At 36.2% G+C, this 23,495-nt stretch overlaps 1 protein-coding gene across 3 annotated transcripts in view; it reads left to right on the top strand.

The window, feature by feature from the left end:
• The window catches only part of NAV3 (neuron navigator 3), a 383,583-nt gene that overhangs the window by 306,886 nt on the left and 53,202 nt on the right, over positions 1 to 23,495 (top strand). For all 3 annotated transcript variants that reach the window (XM_032346929.1, XM_032346928.1, XM_032346927.1), the window contains 4 exons: positions 2,126 to 2,178; positions 9,297 to 9,320; positions 11,797 to 11,874; positions 19,000 to 19,083. In XM_032346929.1, the coding sequence (XP_032202820.1) occupies positions 2,126 to 2,178; positions 9,297 to 9,320; positions 11,797 to 11,874; positions 19,000 to 19,083 (239 nt within the window). The remainder of the gene's footprint in view (positions 1 to 2,125; positions 2,179 to 9,296; positions 9,321 to 11,796; positions 11,875 to 18,999; positions 19,084 to 23,495) is intronic.

Raw genomic sequence — 23,495 nt, 5'->3', positions numbered from 1 at the left:
AATATATCAAGTTGTAAGCCTCTGGTCATCCATTTATTTGTGGTCTGAACTTCGGCCAATTTCTTAACTTTATCAGTCAGTGCTAATTCCTGCATCTGTAATCTCACAGATTTGTCATGAAAATGAAATGAGGGAGTAGTTCTGTTCCTTTCTTTCTCCTTCCTACTTTCTTAAAGGCTCTTCCTATTCAAAGTCTAGATAGCTATGAGCATTGATTTCATGCTTTCTGGCCACTACTGTCCATTTAATCTGCTGACAATAAATCGGTTGACCATCATTGCCACTACCTTTGGGGACATTAACTGAATGACGGAGTTCATCGTGACAGTAAATTACATCTGGGAGTCTCCTGATTGTGGCAGACTAGATGGACCAAATTGAACTAATTGGAAATGTAAAGTCATTGCTTTTTTGAGATGGTTCTATCACTCTCTTCACAGACTGGCATCTTATAATACCATAAAAATAATTTGCTGTGCATACTGATGGCTCTTCTAGAGTGCCTCATTTACAGATGGAATGCTCTTCATATGCTTGGGAAAGTCTGGCCTTCTGTGTATGAGGTTTAAATAATCTCAATTACTGAACACCAGTCTGAGTGGGCAAGATGGCTTTCAGATGCCCATACACTGAACACTGACCTATTTTAATTCTTACATTGTGGTCTACAATCAAGGGATTATTGAACTAGTGAGGTGGAAGCGGCTTTACTGATGCCCTCTCTACTCAATGATCACTGTGAAGATAAAGAAACAGCCACACAGTAGGAGGTTTAGACCCCTAAATAACAAGTAGCAGCAACAGACCAGAATTAAGATCTCCCGATTCATTGTCCACCTGCCTTCTGCACACCGTGCCAAAAATCTTAGTGCATTCTGGTGCATACTTAGTGCATACTGTTGTTGGAGGTTGAAAGAATGTGGAATTGTATTTGTATTGTGTTCTTTAGATGACTAACATTTTGCCCACCTCACAGAGTGGTGACAGTTGCTTGAGCAAGATATCTGGGAGTTGTCCTTCATTGCTCTTTTGACCACATGTTTATATGAATGAAGTCAGTTTTAAAGAGGTTCTTCCTGGAGTCCCTCAAATTCATCTCTATTTTGAGACCCACTGCCACAATCCTACACAGTTTTCCCAGTAGCCCCTCAACCAGCTTGTGAGCATCGCCCACATACCCTTGTAGTACCAGAGAGTATTTTTTACTCTATTGTAATTATCTTCTTAGTTGTATACCTTTCTACTTTTTTTTTTAAGCTCCTAGGATTGTGTCATCATTTTTATAGTGCCACAAACTAGGAAGGGCCTGTCACATTGGGTGGGCCCAACTAATGTTTGTTGAATGGATGAATATTCAGAAATAACTTTACCCCACAGTAAAAAGAGGAAGGATTTTTCTACAAATATAATTAAGCACACTTTTACCACCCATTGGGCTTAACACATCAGATGTGCAGAAATATAAAACAGTCTATCAGTTGTTTAAAATGGTATTTTGGTATACCTCAGTAAAAGACAGTTTGCAATTTCCATTCTTGATTTCAGTGAGACACTACCTTGAAATAAGCATTTTTTTCTATGATTAGAAGTACAAAAGAAACAATAATTTTCCATTTAAAAGAGTGTAATCAACTCATCACAGATAATGTTGAAATAGCAAGTTCAATAAAATGCTTATTCCCCTGAAAGCATACAGTGAAAAGAGTGAAAATGGATCTCTGTTGTATAAAAATGAAATAAATAAAACACATAAAGTTTTTTTTTTTTAAATTTAAAAAGTTTTTGGCAACTTTATTTTAGATTTCCACTATTTTCTGGTTATTTATTCTGTGGACGTTTACTATAACTTTAAATAAACCCACAGTCTTCTCAAAGGGCTTGTGTTTGTCCAATCCTGTCTAACGTGATGAAGGAGGTATTTTAGGGGGACAGGTGTGGGACCTTCCCATGTCTCAACAATTTGACCTCAAAAAAATAACGGCAGAATTGCTCTCCGATTCTTAGATCTAGCTGTTACTATTTTACTCCCCCGCCTCCCTATTCTCTGTTCTCCAGCAAAGACCTGCTGGTTCTGAGCTGACTTCATTATATCATATCACCTCATGTTCTTTTTTGCTTTTTCCAGTTCACGGTTCTTCATTATCACTGGTCTCCAGCACTTCTTCTCTTTACTCAACAGTAAGTATTCGCTGTGAAAAGAAAGCTTCTACTGTTTCCAAGCACACAGATGATTCAGTAGATTGATATTGACACAGAAGTTACACAGTGAGATAAGGGTGTGTTCTGAGTGACCTCATACCCCATCCACTGACAGGTGCCGCTGGGCCAGCCCCTCTTTGGCCTGCTTAGATATGCCTTCACTTGACTTTTGTGTACTTAGGAAAATCAGTGAGTGCATGAAAAACTGAATCTCGTAAAACCTATTGGGGTATGTCTGGGAATCCCTGAACCCATGTACTGGGCTGTACCATAAATTTATGATATTGACTAGTTTTCCTTGTTCGGATCTCTGAGCCATGACTGGTGACGGTCCTATGGTATTTTCTCTATAAGAGCGATGTCTATTTATTTATTTTAAAGATTTTATTTATTTGTCAGAGAGAGAGAGAGCACAAACAGGGGGAGCAGCGAGCAGAAGGAGAGGCAGGTTCCCCACTGAGCAAGGAGCCTGAAGCAGGACTCGATCCCAGGACCCTGGGATCATGGTCTAAGCCGAAGTCAGATGCTTAACTGACTAAGCCACCCAGGCATCCCAAGAGTGAGATCTATTTAGTTTACTGAATTTCACTGGGACTTGAGCAGTGAATAATCCTAAATCCAGTACTGAAACGTTCATAAAAAGTTCAGTCTTTGCTGTCACTGATCAATTAAGCGTGATGGGCAATACTAATTGTTTTACTCATTTCATTAGGTTTCAATGTTAGGGCCCTCCTTTTAGAAACTCATCTTGCATAGTTACTGCTTTGGATAGTTACTCAAGATCAGACTACTGTTGGGAGAGACAGTATTTTTCTCATCATTTCTCCTTTTAATTTGCCAATTACACTCTATAAATGAAAAAATCACTATTGTTATTTAAATTTACTGCTTTGGCAAATGGATAAGAAGTGAGAAAGGTGAAATGTTTTGGAAAAAAACAGATAAAAGAAATACGTTAACACTGAGTGTCCCTCCTAATTGGCCCAATGCCCCTGCTTGTTGCGGGATGTGCTCTGACTTAAACCATTGTGGTTGAAGTCTATGCTTAACATCAAAAGATGCAGCATGAGGGGTGCCTGGGTGGCTCAGAGGGTGAAACTTCAGCCTTCGGCTCAGGTCATGATCTCAGGGTCCTGGGATCAAGCTCCGTGTCGGGGTCCCCGCGCAGTGAGGGGTCTGCTTTCCCCTCTGCCTCTCCCCTCCACTCTTGCTCTTTCTCCCTCTCAAATGAGTAAATAATTTTCTTTTAAAAAAGATGCAGATTGATTAAATATTTTAAATATGTGCAAAAATAGTATTTGGATAAAATTACCTTCATTCAGCCTGAGAAAAACTCAAGAAGATAAGGAGAATGCTTTAAGGGAAGACAAATGGCCAGTTAGTATGTAACCAGAGTCCACTAGAAAATTGTGTGATAATAAAAATGCTCTGTCTTGCACTAATACAGTAACCTCTGGCCACGTGTGGCTGTTGAGTATTTGTAGTGTCTCTGGTGTGATGGAGGAACTGAATTTTTAAGTTTCATTAATTTAACTTTCAGTAGGCACATGTGCCTAGTAGCTACTATATTGGATATTGCAGGTTTATAGGGAACAGAGAAGGGACATTTAAAAAACTGTAGAAACTGTAAAAACCGTCTGACTCTTGGTTTTGGCTCTGGTCATGATCTCAGGATTGTGAGATCCAGCCCCACATTGGGTTCCATGCTGGGAATGGAGCTTTCTTGAGATTGTCTCTCTCCCTTGGGGCACCTGGGTGGCTCAATTATTAAGCGTCTGCCTTCTTCACAACCCCAGCATCCTGGGATGGAGCCCAAATCGGGCTCTCTGCTCAGTGGGAAGCCTGCTCTTCCCTCTCCCACCCCGTTTGTGTTCCCTCTCTCGCTGTGTCTCTCTCTGGCAAATAAATAAAAGTCTTAAGGGGTGCCTGGGTGGCTCAGTGGGTTAAGGCCTCTGCCTTTGGCTCAGGTCATGATCCCAGGACCTGGGATCGAGTCCCGCATCAGGCTCTCTGCTCAGCAGGTAGCCTGCTTCCTCCTCTCTCTGCCTGCCTCACTGACTACTTGTGATCTCTATCAAATAAATAAATAAAAAATCTTTAAAAAAAAAAAGTCTTAAAAAATATATATATTTTCTCCCCCACCTAAATAAATAAATAAATAAGAGCAGATGTCAATCAGAAAGCATGAAAGAGAAATATTATAGTATCAGTATGATACAAAATGGAAACAGAGATTAAAATAAAGTGACTATATATGTATACGTTTATGCCAAAATTTAGAAATAAAAATACCCTTGTGTTATGTGTGAAAAGAATGGATTAGGTGATCAAGCCACATGAGAAGGTGATTTTTAGGATATTAGGGAATTCAAATAGTTGTACAGAACATGATAGAAATTATATTCTTGAGTTCATAAATAATCTAGAATTAATTCAAAGAAATGTGTATTTGGAGGACTGATAAAGAGAAAAATCAGAGATAATGAGGAGTCCTTTTGACTTCTGTCCCCCATTATCATGCACTGAGATTCCACTGGCAATGAGAAAATATCTGTGAAAGTGCTTTTTAAACCATGAAGGCAAAAGGCAATTTTATCATTATTTTTCACGCCTATAAGGACTGGGGATCCAGATTCAGTTGATTTGCATTCTTGTCTAACTCTATCAGCGGCTGTTGGGTGACATCAGGCAGGCTGCTAAGTAAGTGTCTCTGGACTATACCTGTGAAATAAAATTGGAAAATAATTGCCAGCCCTAGCCCATCTATCCCATGGGTCTCACATAATTACTAGAGAAGACCAGGAATATTGTATACCATAATTATAAAAATTAATATTATAAATTAAAATTATTATAAAAAATGATAAGAAATAAATATTGTATACCATAAATTATAAAAATTATGGTGTCCTACATGGTTCTAAGAGCACTGTTTATATCAGAGTCTATGTGAATTGCATCTTTTGAAGTTCTGCAGTATATAGCTAACACACAACTGCATGGCGTGCCTTCATAAAATAATTTAAGTGTCTATGGGGAGAAAAAGTCCTATTTTTTTTTTTGGTTAAAAGAAGTCCTTTTTTTTTTTTTTTTTGGTTAAAAGAAGAATATTAGGCTCAGGACTCCTGGCTGGCGCAGTCGGCTGGGATCATGACCTTTGATTTAGGTCATGATCCCAGAGTCTTGGAATCAAGCCCACCAGGCTCCTTGCTCAGTGGGAAACCTGCTTCTCCCTCTGCCTGCCCCTCCCACTGCTTGTGTGCCCTCTCTCTTATACTGACAAATAAATAAATAAAATCTTTAAAAAAAAATTCTGAACTTAACAACATTCTAAATTAAAAAAAAAAACGAATATTAAGCTCGATCTGCTCTTATTAGGCAAAATTCTGTTTTTATGAACCATGAGTACGAACCTTGTTTACTCTAACATCATGTATATAGATTATAGAAGTATATATTTGCTGTATGTATTTCACTTAGAGATAATAAAACTAATAACAATGGCTTGTTGCAAAGAACATTTACCTGTAAAGTCATCAGTCTAACAAATCTCATTGGAAGGACTCTCCCCCTGTAGATCTTTTAAAGCTTCTGTCATTAATGGTTCGGTAAATTTTCCAGAGTATCTTGTTATACAGTTGAGTATATCACCTTACAGAATTCTGAGCAGAAAGATTGCAGGAATTTGCATATTGGTTGGAAATCACAGGCCTAATTTCATCTCCCAAGTTGTTACCTTTGGCAAACTTAAGATGTGTGCTTGTGTTTAAATCCAAGCCAACACTGTGAAATCTGGAGCTTTTATCTAAAAATGCAAATTGCTAAATTCTTTTAATGTCATCAGAATATGGAGCAACACTGAGGTTAAATTCCTCCAGGTTTACCGTCACTTGGCATCACCCCCTTTAGATGTTGGCCTGTCTTCTCAGGCTGGTTCCTGCCTCTGCCGCCTCTTCTTTTCTTCCTCAGTTTGGGTTCTTAGTTATGACTGTGCCGTTGCTTTTCTCATAGGAAAGACCTACTGCTTATTATCCATATCTCTATGAAAAGTGGGGAAAATAGGCTGAGGAAGGCTGTGTGATTTTTCTTTTTAATTCTAGAGCTCTTTTTTTATTCTTTATATTCCTGGCACTTTGATCCTTGCAGTAAATAGCTTCTTTCTGACTGATTATATACTAAACACTTTATTGAATCTGTTTTGTACTTGGAATCTAATTTATAGTAATAAGAGCAGGAGCTACATTTGGTTCATTAACACATTTCTTAATACACAGCTAATGCTGAAGAAAATTTTTTTTAGTAACTTTGAATGGGTTAATGAATGGCCAATTAATGGTTTATGGAATAAAGAATCATCTGATGTATTTTTATTTAGGCAAAATGTTTTATACTGTCTACCATCCTTCAGGACACTGGGCTTGGTTCAAAACCATCATTTAAAAATGGCAAGTAATCACGTTCCATCATCATTAATCCCAAGCCTAAATCGCTGAAAGAAACATAATGTTAATATCCCGCCACACTGCTTCAGCTTGATGATAACACCTTACCTAGTATTAATAGCCACGGGGTATAAACAGAGGCAAAGATTAAGGAAAAAGATTATTCTGAAAACACAAGGACAAGAAAAGTCATTATTATATATAATACCTATAGAATTAATATATAATGGTTATGCTTATGGGTAGTATATATAACTTACTTGAGGCTATTTTAATGAGAAAATATATCTTCTTAACTTTTTTGTTAAGTAGAATACATTGCTTTTTTTTAAACATACAAATTATTTATTATCAGTTTTATATAATCCTGGTAGGACTTGGAGCAGGATTTGGGCAGAATATAGTGGCAATAAACATGTGAAGTTCTAGGGAAAACAAATAGTCACAGTTAATTGTACCATATGTCTTAAGACAACTTCCAGCTTTCTTTGGCTTTAAGATGAAATTTCTATCTTAAAATGAGTTCTCTACTTCTGATTTAGAAACAAACTGTATCTAAAACCTTAAAATTATTAGAATTAAAAAAATAAAATCTTCCCTTAAAAATTAAAGTTCGGATGTAAAATATTCAAGTCTTACGTTAGCATTGATTTTTCTTGATTTTTATTTTTTTATTTTATTCTAAAGATTTTATTTATTTACTTGACAAAGAGAGATCACAAATAGTCAGAGAGGCAGGCAGAGAGAGAGAGAGGAGGAGGAAGGCTCCCTGCTGAGCAGAAAGCCCGATGCAGGGGCTCGATCCCAGGACCCTGAATCATGACCTGAGCCGAAAGCAGAGGCTTAACCCACTGAGCCACCCTGGTGTACCTAGCATTGATTTTTAAAACAGTTTCCTTATAAAGGCTATTAGGATTCTACTGTTTAACTACTCTGTTATTTAAATACTATATTAATAACTATACATTATTTTTTTAATTATTTTATTATTTTTTTTTATTTCCAGCATAACAGTATTCATTATTTTTGCACCACACCCCGTGCTCCATGCAATCCGTGCCCTCTATAATACCCACCACCTGGTACCCCAACCTCCCACCCCCCGTCCCTTCAAAACCCTCAGATTGTTTTTCAGAGTCCATAGTCTCTCATGGTTCACCTCCCCTTCCAATTTCCCCCAACTCCCTTCTCCACTCTAAGTCCCCATGTCCTCCATGCTATTTGTTATGCTCCACAAATAAGTGAAACCATATGATAATTGACTCTCTCTGCTTGACTTATTTCACTCAGCATAACATGGACGGGACTGGAAGAGATTATACATTATTTTTAAGAGTAGAGAAAATACAGGAAAGAGAACACTCAAGAAATACTTATGCATAAAAATATCTTTTTATTTATTTATTTTCCTTTGTTTTATTTTATGTTTTCTGTAGAAAAAAAAGGGGGGGTATAAAAAGTAGTTCAGGTACTTCTGCATCAGTTAACCAGGCAATATCCCCAAAGGAGAGATATATGCATAAAAATATATTTTTATTTATTTATTTTCCTTTGTTTTATTTTATGTTTTCTGTAGAAAAAAAGGGGGTGGGGATAAAAAATAGTTCAGGTACTTCTGCATCAGTTAACCAGGAAATATCCCCAAAGGAGAGATAGGAGATAAGAGGTTTTTTGTTTTTTGTTTTTTGTTTTTTTTGCTTTGCAATGGCTCAAGGGAACTGGCAGATTTGTAGTGTTCAGCGATATTTTCATTCTCCAGCTTTTTCCAGAGTAAGGGAGCTTCCCAAATGTAATGGTACACATAACTCATTTTCTGGCGTTTTGCAGCCCAGCACAAAGAAGAAAAACAGAGCTAGGAATTTTCTGTAACTGAGTCCAAAACAGCCTGTGAGTTCCTCCAGCAGTCCCCATTGCCATAATGTGTATGACTCAAGATGTTTGCCAGCCACTTTTATCACCATCTTGACACTGGGCATTTTACTGTTTTGCTGACTTGCAGCTCAGTAAACTTAATGAATCATCATTAAAGACAGTGAAAGAAGATAGAAACTAATGAACTGCTTTTCTGTGGCTATCAGTAGAGGCCAATATGTTCTCTCCAGCTTTATTTGGCTTTTTTTTTTTAATGATATATGAATCACAGAGTGAAATTAAGACTCCCAAGTCTCGGCTGAAGATCTCCCTAATATCATGGAGTGCATTTTCTATTATATGTCTGAAAAAAATCTGTCATTTCCTTTTTTAGAGTATAATTTTATAACTACTTTTTTTTTTGTTTCTTATAGACTGAATCTTAGAGTAACATCGTTTTTAATTCCAACTTTGCTTTTAAGGCATGTTATATATCCATGAATCAAATGACCTACATTTTCAATATACCATTTATATATAAGGAAGCATTAATTTGCAATACTAAAGGTTCCTATCATAATGATAATATAATAATACCATCATAATTATAATGTATAAATACAATATAAGTATCAGTCATTGATAATAATATAAAATAAGATGTATTTTACTATCATATGTATTTTACTAGTCTTATGTTGGGTCATAGTATCTTAATTATACAATGGAATGATTCATTTATACTTGTAGGACAAAATGACATTGGTTATTTATAGATGAACTTTTACCTTTTGTCTTTTACAGGCTGAAGAAAAAGCTCATTCAGAGGTAAAATTTGTAGCATGCTTGTATTTGACACTTTGTTTACATTTGTGATGAAATGAATGTTTCCACCACTGGAGGGCTCTATGATACAGTGGCATAGCTCTCCCGTGCTGCTGATGGAAGCAATGCTCTAGTTGTTAAATGGTCTTTGGTATTTCCTCATAAAGAAAATGAAAGGAAGTTTTTAAAAGCAAGCCCTCCTCTCACGTTCTAGAATGGAGTTTGAGATCAACAACTAACAAATTGCCTGTAGTACTAAGCACTCATTGAATCTGCTGAATGAATGAATGTGTGGTCTTGCACGTTTATTGTAGTCTCCTTTCCCCAGCGCCTGTGAGATTAACTGCATAGGATTAATGAAACTGTTGAATCTTAGGCACCAGACCTCCACAATAGAAGCTACCAGCATCCCAGCCCATCTGTTTCATGCCAGAATTTTGCTTCTCTAATAGCCACTTTATGTCTAGTGTGGTATATAGAACTAATCACACACATTTCACAAATACTTTGTCGCAATCATGTACGAATCAGATTGCAACCTGGAGAGAATATTCTTTTTATTTCCCTTTGTGAAATAATTGTCCTACCCAAGGAGAGCAGGACTTTAATTAGGCCTTTATTCAGGGTGTGGTAATGACTATTTGATTGGCTTACACTGAGGCAATCAGACCACAGAGAATATCAGTGTCTTGGTAGTAGCTTTTGCAAAGGAACTCCTTGCCTTACTTTGCTTTATGTAAAATTTGTGCTGTGTTTAAAAATATCAAAATAGTATTGATTATAGCAATTTGATCTTTATAATTGCTATACAAAAAAGTGAATATGTTTAGGGAAAAAAAAAACCCTAGATTATTTTATTTCCATGGACAGGACAACACTTCTAATTTGGTTATAATATGGTTACTGAGGTATTCAAATGTTGCCTATTTGCCTGATTAGTACTTCTCTGACCTTGCCTTGTATCATTCCTCCCCTTAATGGGTCATGGTTTTTTAAAAATAGTTTACATTATTAAAAGGTTTCCAAGATCACATTGTAAAGGATCTTATAATAGATACTATTAATTTGAGAAAGGCTCTTTGGATTTGTATTGGTTTAAGATAAAATAGATGGTCTGTTTTCTGGGACTATATGTGGTCATCATTCAAATATAAGTCAAGTCCTATTTGGGGCTAGTGTATCTCCTTTTAAAAAAACCAGGAACAAAATGGATTCACATTTGGTGAAATTATGTAAGTGTCCACAGTCTCTGCTTCCAGCTTAAAGTCCACAACTTTCTTTGAGTTCCTCAATGTTGACTACCATTTCTTTTCCACAAAAGAGGGGGGAAGAAAAAAAGACAGTTAATGAACTATGTCAGGAATGCTCTTTCAAACTGAAACAGTATCCCAAAAGTCCACCCACGGCAACAGAGACTTCTTTTTGCAGAAATGAGAAGAATTAGAGTGCAATGTTTGGCATCTAAGTAACTAAGAACCTTTGAGACCGGAAGAGTACTTATAGACTTAGCCTCAGATGGTAGTCGATGCTTTACCCTTACTAATCTGTGTTCACATGTCTCAGCAACAGGAGGCATGCAGATTTATTTGCAGAAAGTGCTTATATTAACCATTTAAATGCGATATGAAATATTGCTTTTATTTGGTTCAATTTTATTCCACTGTGAACTTAGCTAAAGAGGAAGGCAACTAGCATATTTGTTTTGTTGGCTTATCTAATTATTTGAACAGTATTACTAAATTCCCCCTCAGTTTTAAACTGTAGGTAATCTATAAAGCATTTCTTCTCTGAATTAATAGTAACTCAATGAATAACAGTAATTATAATAAAGATTTGGGAAGGTTTCTCTGAGTGTTAGTCATTGAAACGCTACCTAATAAAATTATTTTCAAATATGGACTCAATATATCTGGAAATAAGCCAACTTTCAGTGACTCCAGGATAGTCTACAGCTTCTGGAAGTTGCCAAACTACAGAAAATTAAAATAAGCATGCATCAAAAAAACTGAATTTTGTTTTTGCTAAAACTCCATGCTAAACACTATGCTAGAATATTCAGTACTTTTTGCTAAATGAGGACCTAGAAGAAATGTGTACGTGTATATTTAGTTTTTAAAAAGAAAATATTTTACTGCCTGAGCTTTATTACCACTAATTCCCAGAACTAGAAAAATCAACAGAGAAAGTCAGCTGATTCTAGAGCCAGGCAAGTGGAACCATGGAGCAAGCAAGCATCCTTTAATTCGCACATTTGAGTCCTAACCTTGAACATAGTCACTTACCTCTCCTGACACATGGAATTCAACTGTTACTATATATTTAGCTAGTGTTCACATTTCTTTGGTTTTTCAGGAATTAGTACTGATACACTAATTAAGAGGTTGCATGAGCGAAATACAGTATTTACTTTCTTGGATTGAATTCTTAGTTTTAAGGAAAAATCTAGCTTATTGAACTGATCTTTTTAAATTACACTCAGCAAATCCACAAACTGCGGCGAGAACTGGTTGCCTCACAAGAAAAAGTTGCTACCCTCACATCTCAACTTTCAGCAAATGTAAGTCACTTTTGAATATTTGTTTTTCCCTCAGATACCCTTCCTAAATATAGTTGTTGGGTTGGGGTGGGGGTAATAGTTGACACATGATGTGACATTGGTGTCAGGTGTGCAGCTTAGTGATATGACAAATTTGTACATTATGCTACGTTCACTGCAAGAACTGGTGACCATCTTTTCCATTACATCACTATTACAATATCATTAACTGTATCGCTTATGCTCTGTTTTCTGTTCCCATGATTTACTCATTCCATGAACTGAGGCCTGTGTCTCCCTCTCCCCTTCACCTATTTGTCCACCTGCTTCCCCTCTGCCCCCATCAGTTCATTCTCTGTATTTTTAGTTCTGGTTCTACTTTTTGCTTGTTCATTTTTTTTTTTTTTCAGATTTCATATAAAAGTGGAACCATACGCCATTTGCTTTTCTCTTTTCTCTCATTTGTGTTTCACTTAGCATAATAACTTAAGGTCCATTTATGTTGTCTCAAAAGGCACAATCTCCTCCTTTTTTATGGCCGTGTAATGTTCAATTGTTAGTTTCTTGTATTTCCTTTCAACATTGATCTGTTTTTATAGCCATGAATACAGATATGTAGTACACACTTGCAAAGGCTAACACGTACATGCGCACGTACACACACACACACACACACACACACACACACACACACAGGAGCAACCAAATTTTCATAAGGGAGCAGTCCTGAAATTTGACTCTGTGCCATTGTTTGGAAAGGGAGAAAAAATATTTTAAAGGTGTCAGTCATTGGCTACCTATCACTTGTGCTCCAGTCATACAGACCACACTGATTTTTACTGATGTGTTTTCATGACCTTACCTCAGATACTCTCTGCAGAGCATTGGTAGGACCACTAGAGGGTGAAAATTGTTTTATTGTTTTGTTTTTGTTTTGTTTTTTTTTGGTGAAAAATCTTATACCTTTTATCCATAAAGCAATTACTCATAGAGTACATAAACAGGTATCCCACACATCTATGGTATTGTAACATCATGGAGAAAGGGGACTATTAGGAAAAAAGCATCTACAATGTCTCCTCAAGGAACAATAATGGAAAAAGGAATGAATACAGAATTAGAGGAAGTAGTGTCAAATAGACAATTTTGTTTAAAAAGTGCTGGTCTTAGAGAAAATGCCCAAATGTCTCCAGCTTCCCCTCGCCACATCTATGTTACCCTTAGTAGTGCTTTTTGCACATGGATGGGAACCTAAATTATATCCTATATTGCATGCTTTTTTTTTTCACTTCATAATACATTTTATAAATACTCTGAAATCACCTAAGAACCACAGAAAAAAACTATATATAGCAACTTTATTTTTTACAAAATCACAAACAACCAAAATATCCCTTCATATGTCATTGGATAAAACAAACCATGATAAATTTCTATCATGGTTTTCTACTCAGTGGTCTTGTATGTCTATGTCAATTTGTATTTTTACACATATAATCTTTATACATTTAGAAATTCAAATTACTCACAAGTTACCTATTCACTGTAAATCATTATGAACTTACTTTCTTTACCATTTGGTTTACAATGTCACTTTAGATCTCAGAGCATATAAATCATCATAGAATTTTTTTGTTAATATTTTATTTTTTCTAAAAAATAGTTCTAAAAAATACTGCATTTAAATTTCATTCAGAGAATATGTTTAGATATTCATAGTAACAAATTCAGATATTTGCTAATATCTGTTGATGTGTGTAATATATGCTTATATTATACATATGTTATACATATACATATTATATATACATATATTATACATATATATATTATACATATACAGAAATTAATCATAATACAGACTGAATGAAATTATCTGTATAGAACTTTTTAATATAAGCCAAAAATTATTTTTAACCTTGTAATCCTATTGGAAGTAAAGATAAACCTTGTATTTTTTTTAGTTTATTTAGACTAAAATAGTAAAACCTTTAGACAAAAGCTTTATTTAGACTAAAAGAGTAAAAGAGTAAACCTTTTAGTTTCTGGTTGAATAAGATCACTACAATGAGCATTATTGTATAGAAGTGAAGTAGCAAAGGAGCCATGATTTTTTAAAGATTTTATTTATTATTTGAGAGAGAGAGCGAGCAAACACAAGCAAGGGAAGTGGCAAGCAGAGGGAGAAGTAGTTTACCCGCTGAGCGGGGAGCCCTACGCCAGGCTTCATCCCGGGACCTTGGGATCATGACCTGAGTCAAAGGCATACGCCTAACTGACTGAGCCACCCAGGTGCCCTGAGATAAGATTTTAATTAATTGTTATTTTTTGAAATTTAATGATTATTTAAATATCTAGATATTCATTTTTTACTCAATATTTAATCACTTTATCAGGACTAAAATGATTTTTCTTAATTTGGGTTTTTTTTTAATTGATCTCTTAGTTGATCTGTGTTTGGTCCAGGCAATAATCTTTTTATAAAGAGTCCACACAATGACCCATGTTTTAATTTTTACATTTGAAACTTACCTGCTTCTCTACTAAAATGCTTCTTCCCCACTTTGTTAAAAGGAGCAGCAGCAGGTGTGCCTGGGTAGGGCAATCAGTTAAGCATCTGACTCTTGGTTTTGGCTCAGGTCATGATCTCAGGGTCGTGAGATCAAGCCCTATGTTGGGCTCTGTGCTCAGGGTGGATTCTGCTTGAGACTCTCTTTTCCTCTCTCCCTGCTTTTTTTTTCTCTCTCTCTCTCCCTCTATAATAAATAAATAGACCTTTAAAAAAAAGAAAAAAAAGGAACAGTGGTAAATTAGAAAGGTGTCCAACCAACTCACTCCTCATTTGACTGGTAAAGTAAGCCTTCATTCAGTAGAATGTGCACTGAGTCTTCCCATCCACTTTTGAAGTTCTCTCATTAGAGCTTCAGAAAGCCCCTGGAGGACTCTCTGTAAAGCCCTTTCTACTAGGATGTTTTTAGAAAGGAGAGAGGGTATGTTGGCAGACTGCTGTCCAACCTTCCCTGAATCAGTACCCCACCTATGAACAGGAAGAAAAGAGGAGCGCCCCAGCAAGCATCTGTGAACATATGGTCACATCATGCAGGGGCCAGGGGTCCTCTGGCCTCTCACCTGCCCCTCCCTACAGCCAAGTCCGATGGGGAGCATTAGTTTATGTTCTAATATATTTTGTTTATGAACCTCAGCTCTTATATATTTAGAAATGGGTACCAGGACATTATTATTTCCATTTTTCAAAGATACCACTGAATGAATATGTCACAAAACAAAGGGTACTTTTTTTTTTTTTTTCCTTCTTTCAGCACATATGTCTTTTAGCCAAAAATCTCTCAGGTATTATTTTGTTTAGGACTGTGTCCTATTTTTTGCTCTATTTAATATTTTTATGTATTCTGGCAGTTACTCTTGCTTTTCTGCATCTCCTTTTACAGAAAACAATTTTGTACGTTTTAACAATGACAAACACTGAAGGAACGATTTTATGATGTGTAAAAGAAATGCAAAACCTTATTTATAATAATTTCAGAATCATTTTCAGTACATCTATTGATTTTCAAATGTAAAGTCACATTTATATACATCTCCATATAAACCTATGTATATCTTTTTTGGTTGATGGACTGTCACTAAATTCTGGGTGAGTGAGTACAATGCAGACACTTTTCGTAATTTTCCATCTTACCGTTTAGCAGCACAATAATTCTCTTTATGTAAAGATTCAGATTATATTATGGGATTCTAAAACTAAAGACAGTATGTACCAGAAATACCTTCCCTTAACTAATATGCATCTGTGTCTATTTTATTCCCTTGACAAACTTTACCTAATACAAGTCAGGGATTGTATCATATTGATATAATTTTGCTCTGGCTTGAAAATTATGCAGCTGGTAATGAAAAAGTCAGCAGCAAGTAAACCATGATCAATAGCCCCCATAAAAATCCACAATTTAAAAAAAAAAGTCATTGTTTTATTAAGTTTTTCAGGTAAGATCTATTGCCCTATAGTCAATTGGTTTTACTTTCCATTTTCCTTCCACTGAGTTGACAAAGATCATCACTGGTAAGAATGGTTTCTGTTATTGGTCTCTTGGACTCCCTTTCCATTAATCCAACTGGTGAGAAATTTAACCTGTATTACCTTCAAAGTAAAAAAGTTAATCTGATAACCTAAGCCAAGGCCTTAGGTTTAAATTTAAATTTAAACCTTTAAATTTAAAGCAGTATTGCACTAACATACTCACAACATATTTTTCATGGAGAATAATGTGACTTAAAATGTTCTTTGGTAACTACTTATACATTTTCGTATGAGTAATTAATGAACAGCAATGTTCCAAAAATTAAAAACTGACATTGTCATAGTGAATGTTTTGTATTAACTAATAGCTACAAAATACAAGCAGTATATTTATTCAGCATATTCACATTCCTATTTTCTTTTTCATATTTTAACTCCTGTTTAACTGAGAAAATATGCATAGAAGGTAAAAGTAAATTTCCTTCTGAGTTTATACATTCAAGTTTACATATCTGATAATAAAGTTGCATAATAATAAAGAATTAAAATTACAATATTGAGTAGAATCTTGCATTTCTTTTAGTACATATTAACAATGATTTCCAGCCAGAATTTTCTCTATTCTAAACGAAAGTGAGAGATTTTATTTTAGGAGTTAGTAACCCATTGTATAGTCACAGCAGGATTATTGTTAATAACCTAAATGGAAATCAGCACAAATGGTCAATCATGGACAAATATATTATAAATCACATAAAGCAATGCATTCCAGCAAAAATCTAACCCCTGTGACATACCACATGTTTGAATCTCAGAAACACAATGTTAAGAAAAGGAAAACAGTCACAAAAAAATTGTGGCATATGATTCCACTCTGATAGTTTTAAAAATAGACAAGCTAAAACATGGTGTTTAGAGATGCAAGCTTAGTTGTATAACTATAAAGAGAAGGAAGAAAATAATTATCATAAGTGTTACAATAATAGTGGTTATCTTTGGGGCGGGGAGAGGGGAAGACAGCGGAAAGGTAAGGGAGAACTTCTACAATCTTCTTGACGTGGCTGGTGAGTGTATGAATGTTCACTTGAGAAACCAGTGAGCTGTGCGTTTTCATTTTGTTCACTTTTAATATGGTTAATATGGTTTAATATGGTTTTGTTCACTTAAATTTTTTTTACAATAAAAAAGTTTTTGTATGAGAGAAAATGGAACATAACCTTATGCTAATCTCTGATATAGTAAGTCTGATGTAAGGATATTCCTTGTTGTTGGAAACATTTTCAACTACGAGATACTGTTCTTTTTTTTTTTTTTAAAAGAGTGTTATTTATCCTAATAAATCTGCTAACTAGCCTTGGAGTATAATTCTCAAGGTTATGTGCATGTGTGTGTGTGTATGAGATTGAGAGAGAGAGAGAGAGAGAGCCAGCCAGTTGGTGGGATAGGGGGTGGGGAGATGGAGACAAGAGAGAGTGGAAAAAGAATAAAGAGTTGTACTGGTGGACTGAAGATTAATTGAAGTATTCTTCACAAATGATCTTTATATTGCTGTGTCAGGAAAAGAAAGGGAGCACAAGATAAGCTCAGAGCTAGGAACAAAGACGCCTTTATATGTGATACTAATGAAAGAGACTTGTACATTCTAGCTGTTACCAATAATGGAATAAAATTCTTGCTGTTATCAGTAGTGGAATAAACTTCTAGCTGTTACAACTAATGGAATAAATTTCTAGTGCCCTAATTCTTGGGACTTCTGGCATCTGTCTGATAATAGTTACCTCAGCTTTTCAGCTCTACTAGAGTAATAAGGTGATGTATTTTAATAAGTCCTTTTACTCCCTTCTCTTAAAAAATTAATCTGTTGCCAAGGATTGCCAAATTTCCCCACCCTTGACACGTATAGTTTTTTACAGATGTAAGGTGTAAAATGTTCTATCATTGTATCTTTGTGAGGGCATAATAAAATTCAATCAGTCTAAGGTAAGACAGGATGGGACTGGGGAGGGAAACAAACCATAAGAGACTCTCAATCTCAGAAAACAAACTGAGGGTTTTTGGGGAGTGCGAGGGGTAGGAAGAGGGTGGTTGGGTGATGGACATTGGGGAGGGTATGTGCTATGGTGGATGCTGTGAATTGTGTAAGACTGATGATTCGCAGATGTGTACCCTGAAGCAAATAATACATTATATGTTAATTAAAATGTATAAATAAAAAATTTTTAAAAAGGCACCTGTAGGTCTCCTCCAGCAACAGTGAAAGATTGAAGCACCTTTCCATGCTTAATATTCTGTGAGTGAAGCTGTTGGATAATGGCATGCCAACAGACACTGGCCTATTCAAGAGTTGTAAGATTGTCAAATACTTCTTAATCTTAAGAGTTAGTGTCTTATACCTCAATATGTATAATTCCCTGAGATTTAAAATAAAACCCCAAATCCATGAAAACTTAAATAAAACGTGACTGAATATCATCTCTAGCTGGCCTCCCCATACTTCCTTAGTTGAAGGGAATAAAGTAGAAATAAAAGCCCTCTTATTGAAAGGAGTTTGGAAAGTGAAGACAACTCTTTCTGATTCCATTCTTTGTACACACAAAAAGAGGAAAGATCGTGTGTTAGCTGTCAGCAGATGTCTGACACTTGAAAAAGAAGATCATGACAATGAAGGAGCTAACAGTATCTCCAAAGGTCATCATGCACGTATAAAAATGAGAAACATTTGTCCATTGACGGTGGCAGTGGTCTCCTCTTGAGCTTTAAGTCTACAAACTTGGCAACTCCGAACTTTATTCAGTATTTTGGGTGTCAAATCCTCTGTGATATGCAAGTCAGAAGGTGGTGTTATTTGCAAAATACCATCCCTTTTCAGAAGTTGAACTCACATTAAATGTCAAGAGATGGAAGCGCTGAATTTAAACTGAAGTTTAGAAATGACATAAACAAAGATTTACAGTGAAGGAGAGTCGTCATTGAAAGCTAACCATGATGGTCTTGGTATTTAAAGAGTTAGAATACCTGAAATTAAGCATTTTATAAAATCAAGAGTTGTCATCCGTCCACATAAGGTTCTGACATTCAAAACATGTTCCTTCCATTTTTGTTCCCAGGCTCACCTCGTAGCAGCTTTTGAGAAGAGTTTAGGGAATATGACTGGCCGGCTGCAGAGTCTAACCATGACAGCAGAACAGAAGGTATGTCCAAGAATTGCCACAGGGGGCTTGAAATAAGACAGCAAGATGCAGAGAATGTTTAAACAATGCATGAGGGGCAGCTCCTTAAACATAATGTGGCAGAGGATACATTACACCCTAAACTGGAAAATGACAAGATAATACTTTTTCTTTTCAAATTTTAAGTTTTAAAGACATATGATTCAGTTTAACCCATAGCAGAGCTCACATATCACATGCACACACACACACACACGGGCCCACACGCACGAAGTTCTTCCCAGGCATTCTATTATTTTACTCCCGGTTGGACCTATTAAAAGAATACCAATGTTTAGGAAGAGAAACAGTTGTATAGAAGAAGAGTTAGAATATTCTAGGAACAACTTGTTATACAGTTGGCAAGAATTGCACTCCGATAAGAATTTTCACAAACACGTGGTCTGTAAGCCCAGATACAGATGATGGCTATAGACAGAGATGGCTGTGGAGAAAGTCTGGAGGAGAGGTGAGGACTCTGTAAAGGAAGAGGCTCACGTTACAGCATCTGTGGGACAAGAGGCTGAAACACTGATCCTGAGCTGAAGTTTAGAAATACAGAATGCTAAATGAAAATTTGTGTCCTTTTGGAGTAATGTGGGTTAGTTGGCATCTGGGATTGCTGTCTTTGAAAAGTAAAGTTAACTCATATCAAAAATCTTAAAATAAACCCAAAGGGTTTTATGGAAGGGGGGAAGGAATTCTAAAAAGAAAGAAACAGGAGAATTTAGTTCATGAGGCAAACATATCAAAAAGGTTCATGTTGCCAGGAAAGAAAATGGACACTTTCCATGGGAGGACCAGTAACTTACCTCTCAGCCATTATTTTGGTAACCCTGACCTGAGACCTTGGATCAGTGTAAGAGACAGATGAAGTCTCTAAAACTATACGGAAACATTTGTAAAAACTGCATATGGGCATAATATGAGCAGACGTCCATAGTTTTCTTCTAATTTCCAAAGAGATCCAAAATCAAGAAGGCTTTGGATATTTTCAGAATCAGTACCTATTTCTGTCCTGAGAAATGGCTTCAGTTTTGTCTTCAGTTCTGTAAAGTATGTCATTAGCTTTAGAGAACTAGTATATGTTACCATTTTGTCAGTTTAACACTTTTTTAAGTTAAAAAAAAAAAAAAACACCTGAATGAACAGACCAATTAAACTCAGGAGAAAACTAAATATTCCTGTACTAGCCTGGTGTAATTAGCAAGCTCTGTTTTATTCGCCCTTATCTTCATTCTCCTATTTCAGAGATTTTCCCCTGCCCATGGAAGAGAATACTGTGCATCCCTGTCAAACCTGTTCTGTAAGGGAAGGTGACAAATGCCTCTGGGGCACAGGAATTTTATCTTCATCTTTTTTTGAAGGGGAGAGAAGCCGTCCAGTTTACCACTTCACTATGTAACCTAAGAGCTCAGCAAACAGGATGACGAGGTCATTTAGGGCAGCCAAGTGGGGAAGAATATGATTGTTGGAGCCCAGGGAAGCTTGAGTATGAATCTCGGAGAACCTCTTAAGAGCTGTCGAATCTTCTTTTGCGGACCCTCACGGTCATCATTTCAGAAGTCAGGTTTATAATAACTACCTTGCAGAATCACTCTGAGCAATAAACAAGATACGATCTAAGGCCACATACAGTGGATAGTCCAAAAAAAATATTACCTTTCTTTACATTTCCCTCCTTTTTTCCCTTAAAAAAATAATGTAGGTTAAACCAAATTCATCATTGATCATATGCCAGTGTCTTGCTAAAAATCATGGTTAGTATTCAAGTCTCAGTGTCTTCAAGAAATCAAAATTAGCATTTTTTACCATCCCATATTTCCTTCGATTCTTTTGTATTTATAAGTTAAACTTCTCATAGATATTGAAAAACTATGATGCATTTGTTAATTTGTAATGCCTCTGAATAATGCCTGAGTGTTTTTAAATGTATCTGCATAATACACGGAATTTTATAACTGTGTGCACATTAACCATAAAGGAACATTGCCAAGACTATAAAATTTTCTCAGAAGATATCATGGTGTCTGAAATTGCCTTGCCATTTTTTAACTGAAAATAAAGTGATTGCATGTCTCAATCCAAGCCGTACACATACAACAACATTAGTAAGTAGTTTATTTTACTAATCTGAGATTTATAACTTGCGTACTTCCAAGGTGGCTTTGGGAATCATAAAATTAATTGCAATATGAAATGGCACAATTCCATAGCAGAATCTAGTGCAAACAAGCAGAGGAATGTATATAATAAGATGCCTGAGCCTGTGTAATCGGTACCACAAAGCACTGAAAGGAGTTGAATGTCAAGGAGTCTAAGGCACAAAGGGAGATTGCTTAGCCCGTCTGTTCTCATTTTCTGACCAGAAGAGCATAATTTAGATCGAAGTGAAAAACTTTTTGGCACTGAATTCAAGGACAAATTTATTGTAAAGTTTCTTAAATTGGGGTCATGGAATAACAAAAGGCAAAACTGCTGTTCAAATAGACATTTCTCTAAAAGCTGAGGGCATAACATTTAATCATATTTCAGTCAAGTCATTTCTTTGGGGAGCTGAGATAAAAGGGTATATTGCTCTCTGGTGATCCAACAATCCTGGGAAAAAGATTAGTGCATATAGAGCAGAGGTTTTGAAACTCTGTTCTTCGAGTTCCAAGGCTCATTTGTCCATTTAATCATTCACCAAAGCTATGTTGAATTTTACTGTGTATGAGAGACGGGTCTAGCTAGTGAGAATTCAGCAATGAAATACATATATGTAGGTAACATATACTACATATAATATATGTATGCATTTTATTTATATACACATACACACACATGCTGTTTACATCCTAGTTTGTAACTGGTTATAATATAAAATAGAGTTTATTTTCTAATAGGTGACAGGTTAGGATTATAAATACAGGATTCCAGGTGAGGATCAGCACCACTGAGAATGTTGAGAGTGAGGTTGTTGGGAGGCAAGGTGGGATGCTAACACAGGAAGCAACAAAAGCCAAGATGGTTACATGTTCTTGGCTACATACTTAAATGTAAATGAAGCTGGGACTCAAATCCAAGTGACCAGACTTCTTCTGGCTTCAAAGTATGATTTTCAACAATCATAGGGCATCAATAGCCTGAAAGCTGTATCAAAATTTTAGCTTGATTTTGTAGACCAAGTCCACTTCCTTGAATAGTGTCTTAAAATCTTTCCTTGTTCCCAGGTGCCATATCTGGAATCCTGGTTCTCTTACCAGAGCACTGCTTTTATACATTTATAGCCTGGTGAGAAGGAAAAGACATGTATGAATTGCTCAGGAGGCAGAAAATTTGGGGTGCCATTGGAAATATAATAATATAGTGTCCTGAGTGGGCTCCCAGGGGACCACTGCATCTTGACTTTGGTTCCAGAAGCGAAGATGGCACAGTTGGAAGTAGGAATAGGGGTGGAAGACGTCATGGGTGGGAGATGGGAGTAGATGCGGTACAGAGAGGGCCCTTTGGGCTCTAGGAGGATGAAGAAGAAGAATTCCAGGAAAACGGGGGACTACATGTAGAAGAAGGGGCACAGTGAGCATGAGCAGCAAGGAGGGACATTAAGGGAGACATTAAGGGACTTGGAGAAGGAAAATGTGAAACTAAGGCTAGAAAGATGTCTAGGGAATTTGGTCCTTGAAAACAAGGAGCTATTCCAAGGCTTTTGACTCTAAACTAACATGATAAAAGTTAGTTAATGAAGATCAGTTCATCAGGATTTCCCGGACAGTTTAATAGCATCCTCAGTAGCGACTGGAAGGCTACATGCTACATAATAGTAAGTTTATAAGTAGGAAAAATTGAGATACTTGTCATGAATCCTTGTTAGCTGGACAGAGAAATTGTCTTTAAGTATTGCCCTATACCTAACCTAAGGTTCAACAGATGGCGACACTTACATAGTCTGATCAAGAATTTTGCCTGGAGGGGTGCCTGGGTGGCTCAGTAGGTTAAGCCTCTGCCTTCAGTTCAGATCATGAGCTCAGGGTTCTGGGATCAAGTCCCACATCGGGCTCTCTGCTCAGCGGGGAGCCTGCTTTCCCCTCTCTCTCTGCCTGCCTCTCTGCCTTCTTGTGATCTCTGTCAAATAAATAAATAAAATCTTAAGAAAAAAAGAAGAATTTTGCCTGGATTTATGGTCCTTGTCCCTTTCTTAGCACTTCTCCATCAAGACTCTTTGAGAGAATTAAGATTTAATGGCCTGAGATATCTATTATATGTGATAAAAATAACTTTTTTCTCTGCATCTGGAGTGGTACGACCTTTGTACCATCCTTGTCAGAACTGAAAAAAGAAGCCATTCAATTTTTGTTCAGCACATTATTTTGTTATAGAATACCAGATGACAAAGGCTGTAATGCAAGTCATCA

This window comes from Mustela erminea, chromosome 6 (assembly GCF_009829155.1).
Source record: "Mustela erminea isolate mMusErm1 chromosome 6, mMusErm1.Pri, whole genome shotgun sequence".
NCBI classification, from domain to species: domain Eukaryota; kingdom Metazoa; phylum Chordata; class Mammalia; order Carnivora; family Mustelidae; genus Mustela; species Mustela erminea.
Note: the sequence above shows the minus strand (reverse complement) of the source record. Positions and strands in the feature narration are given on the sequence as shown.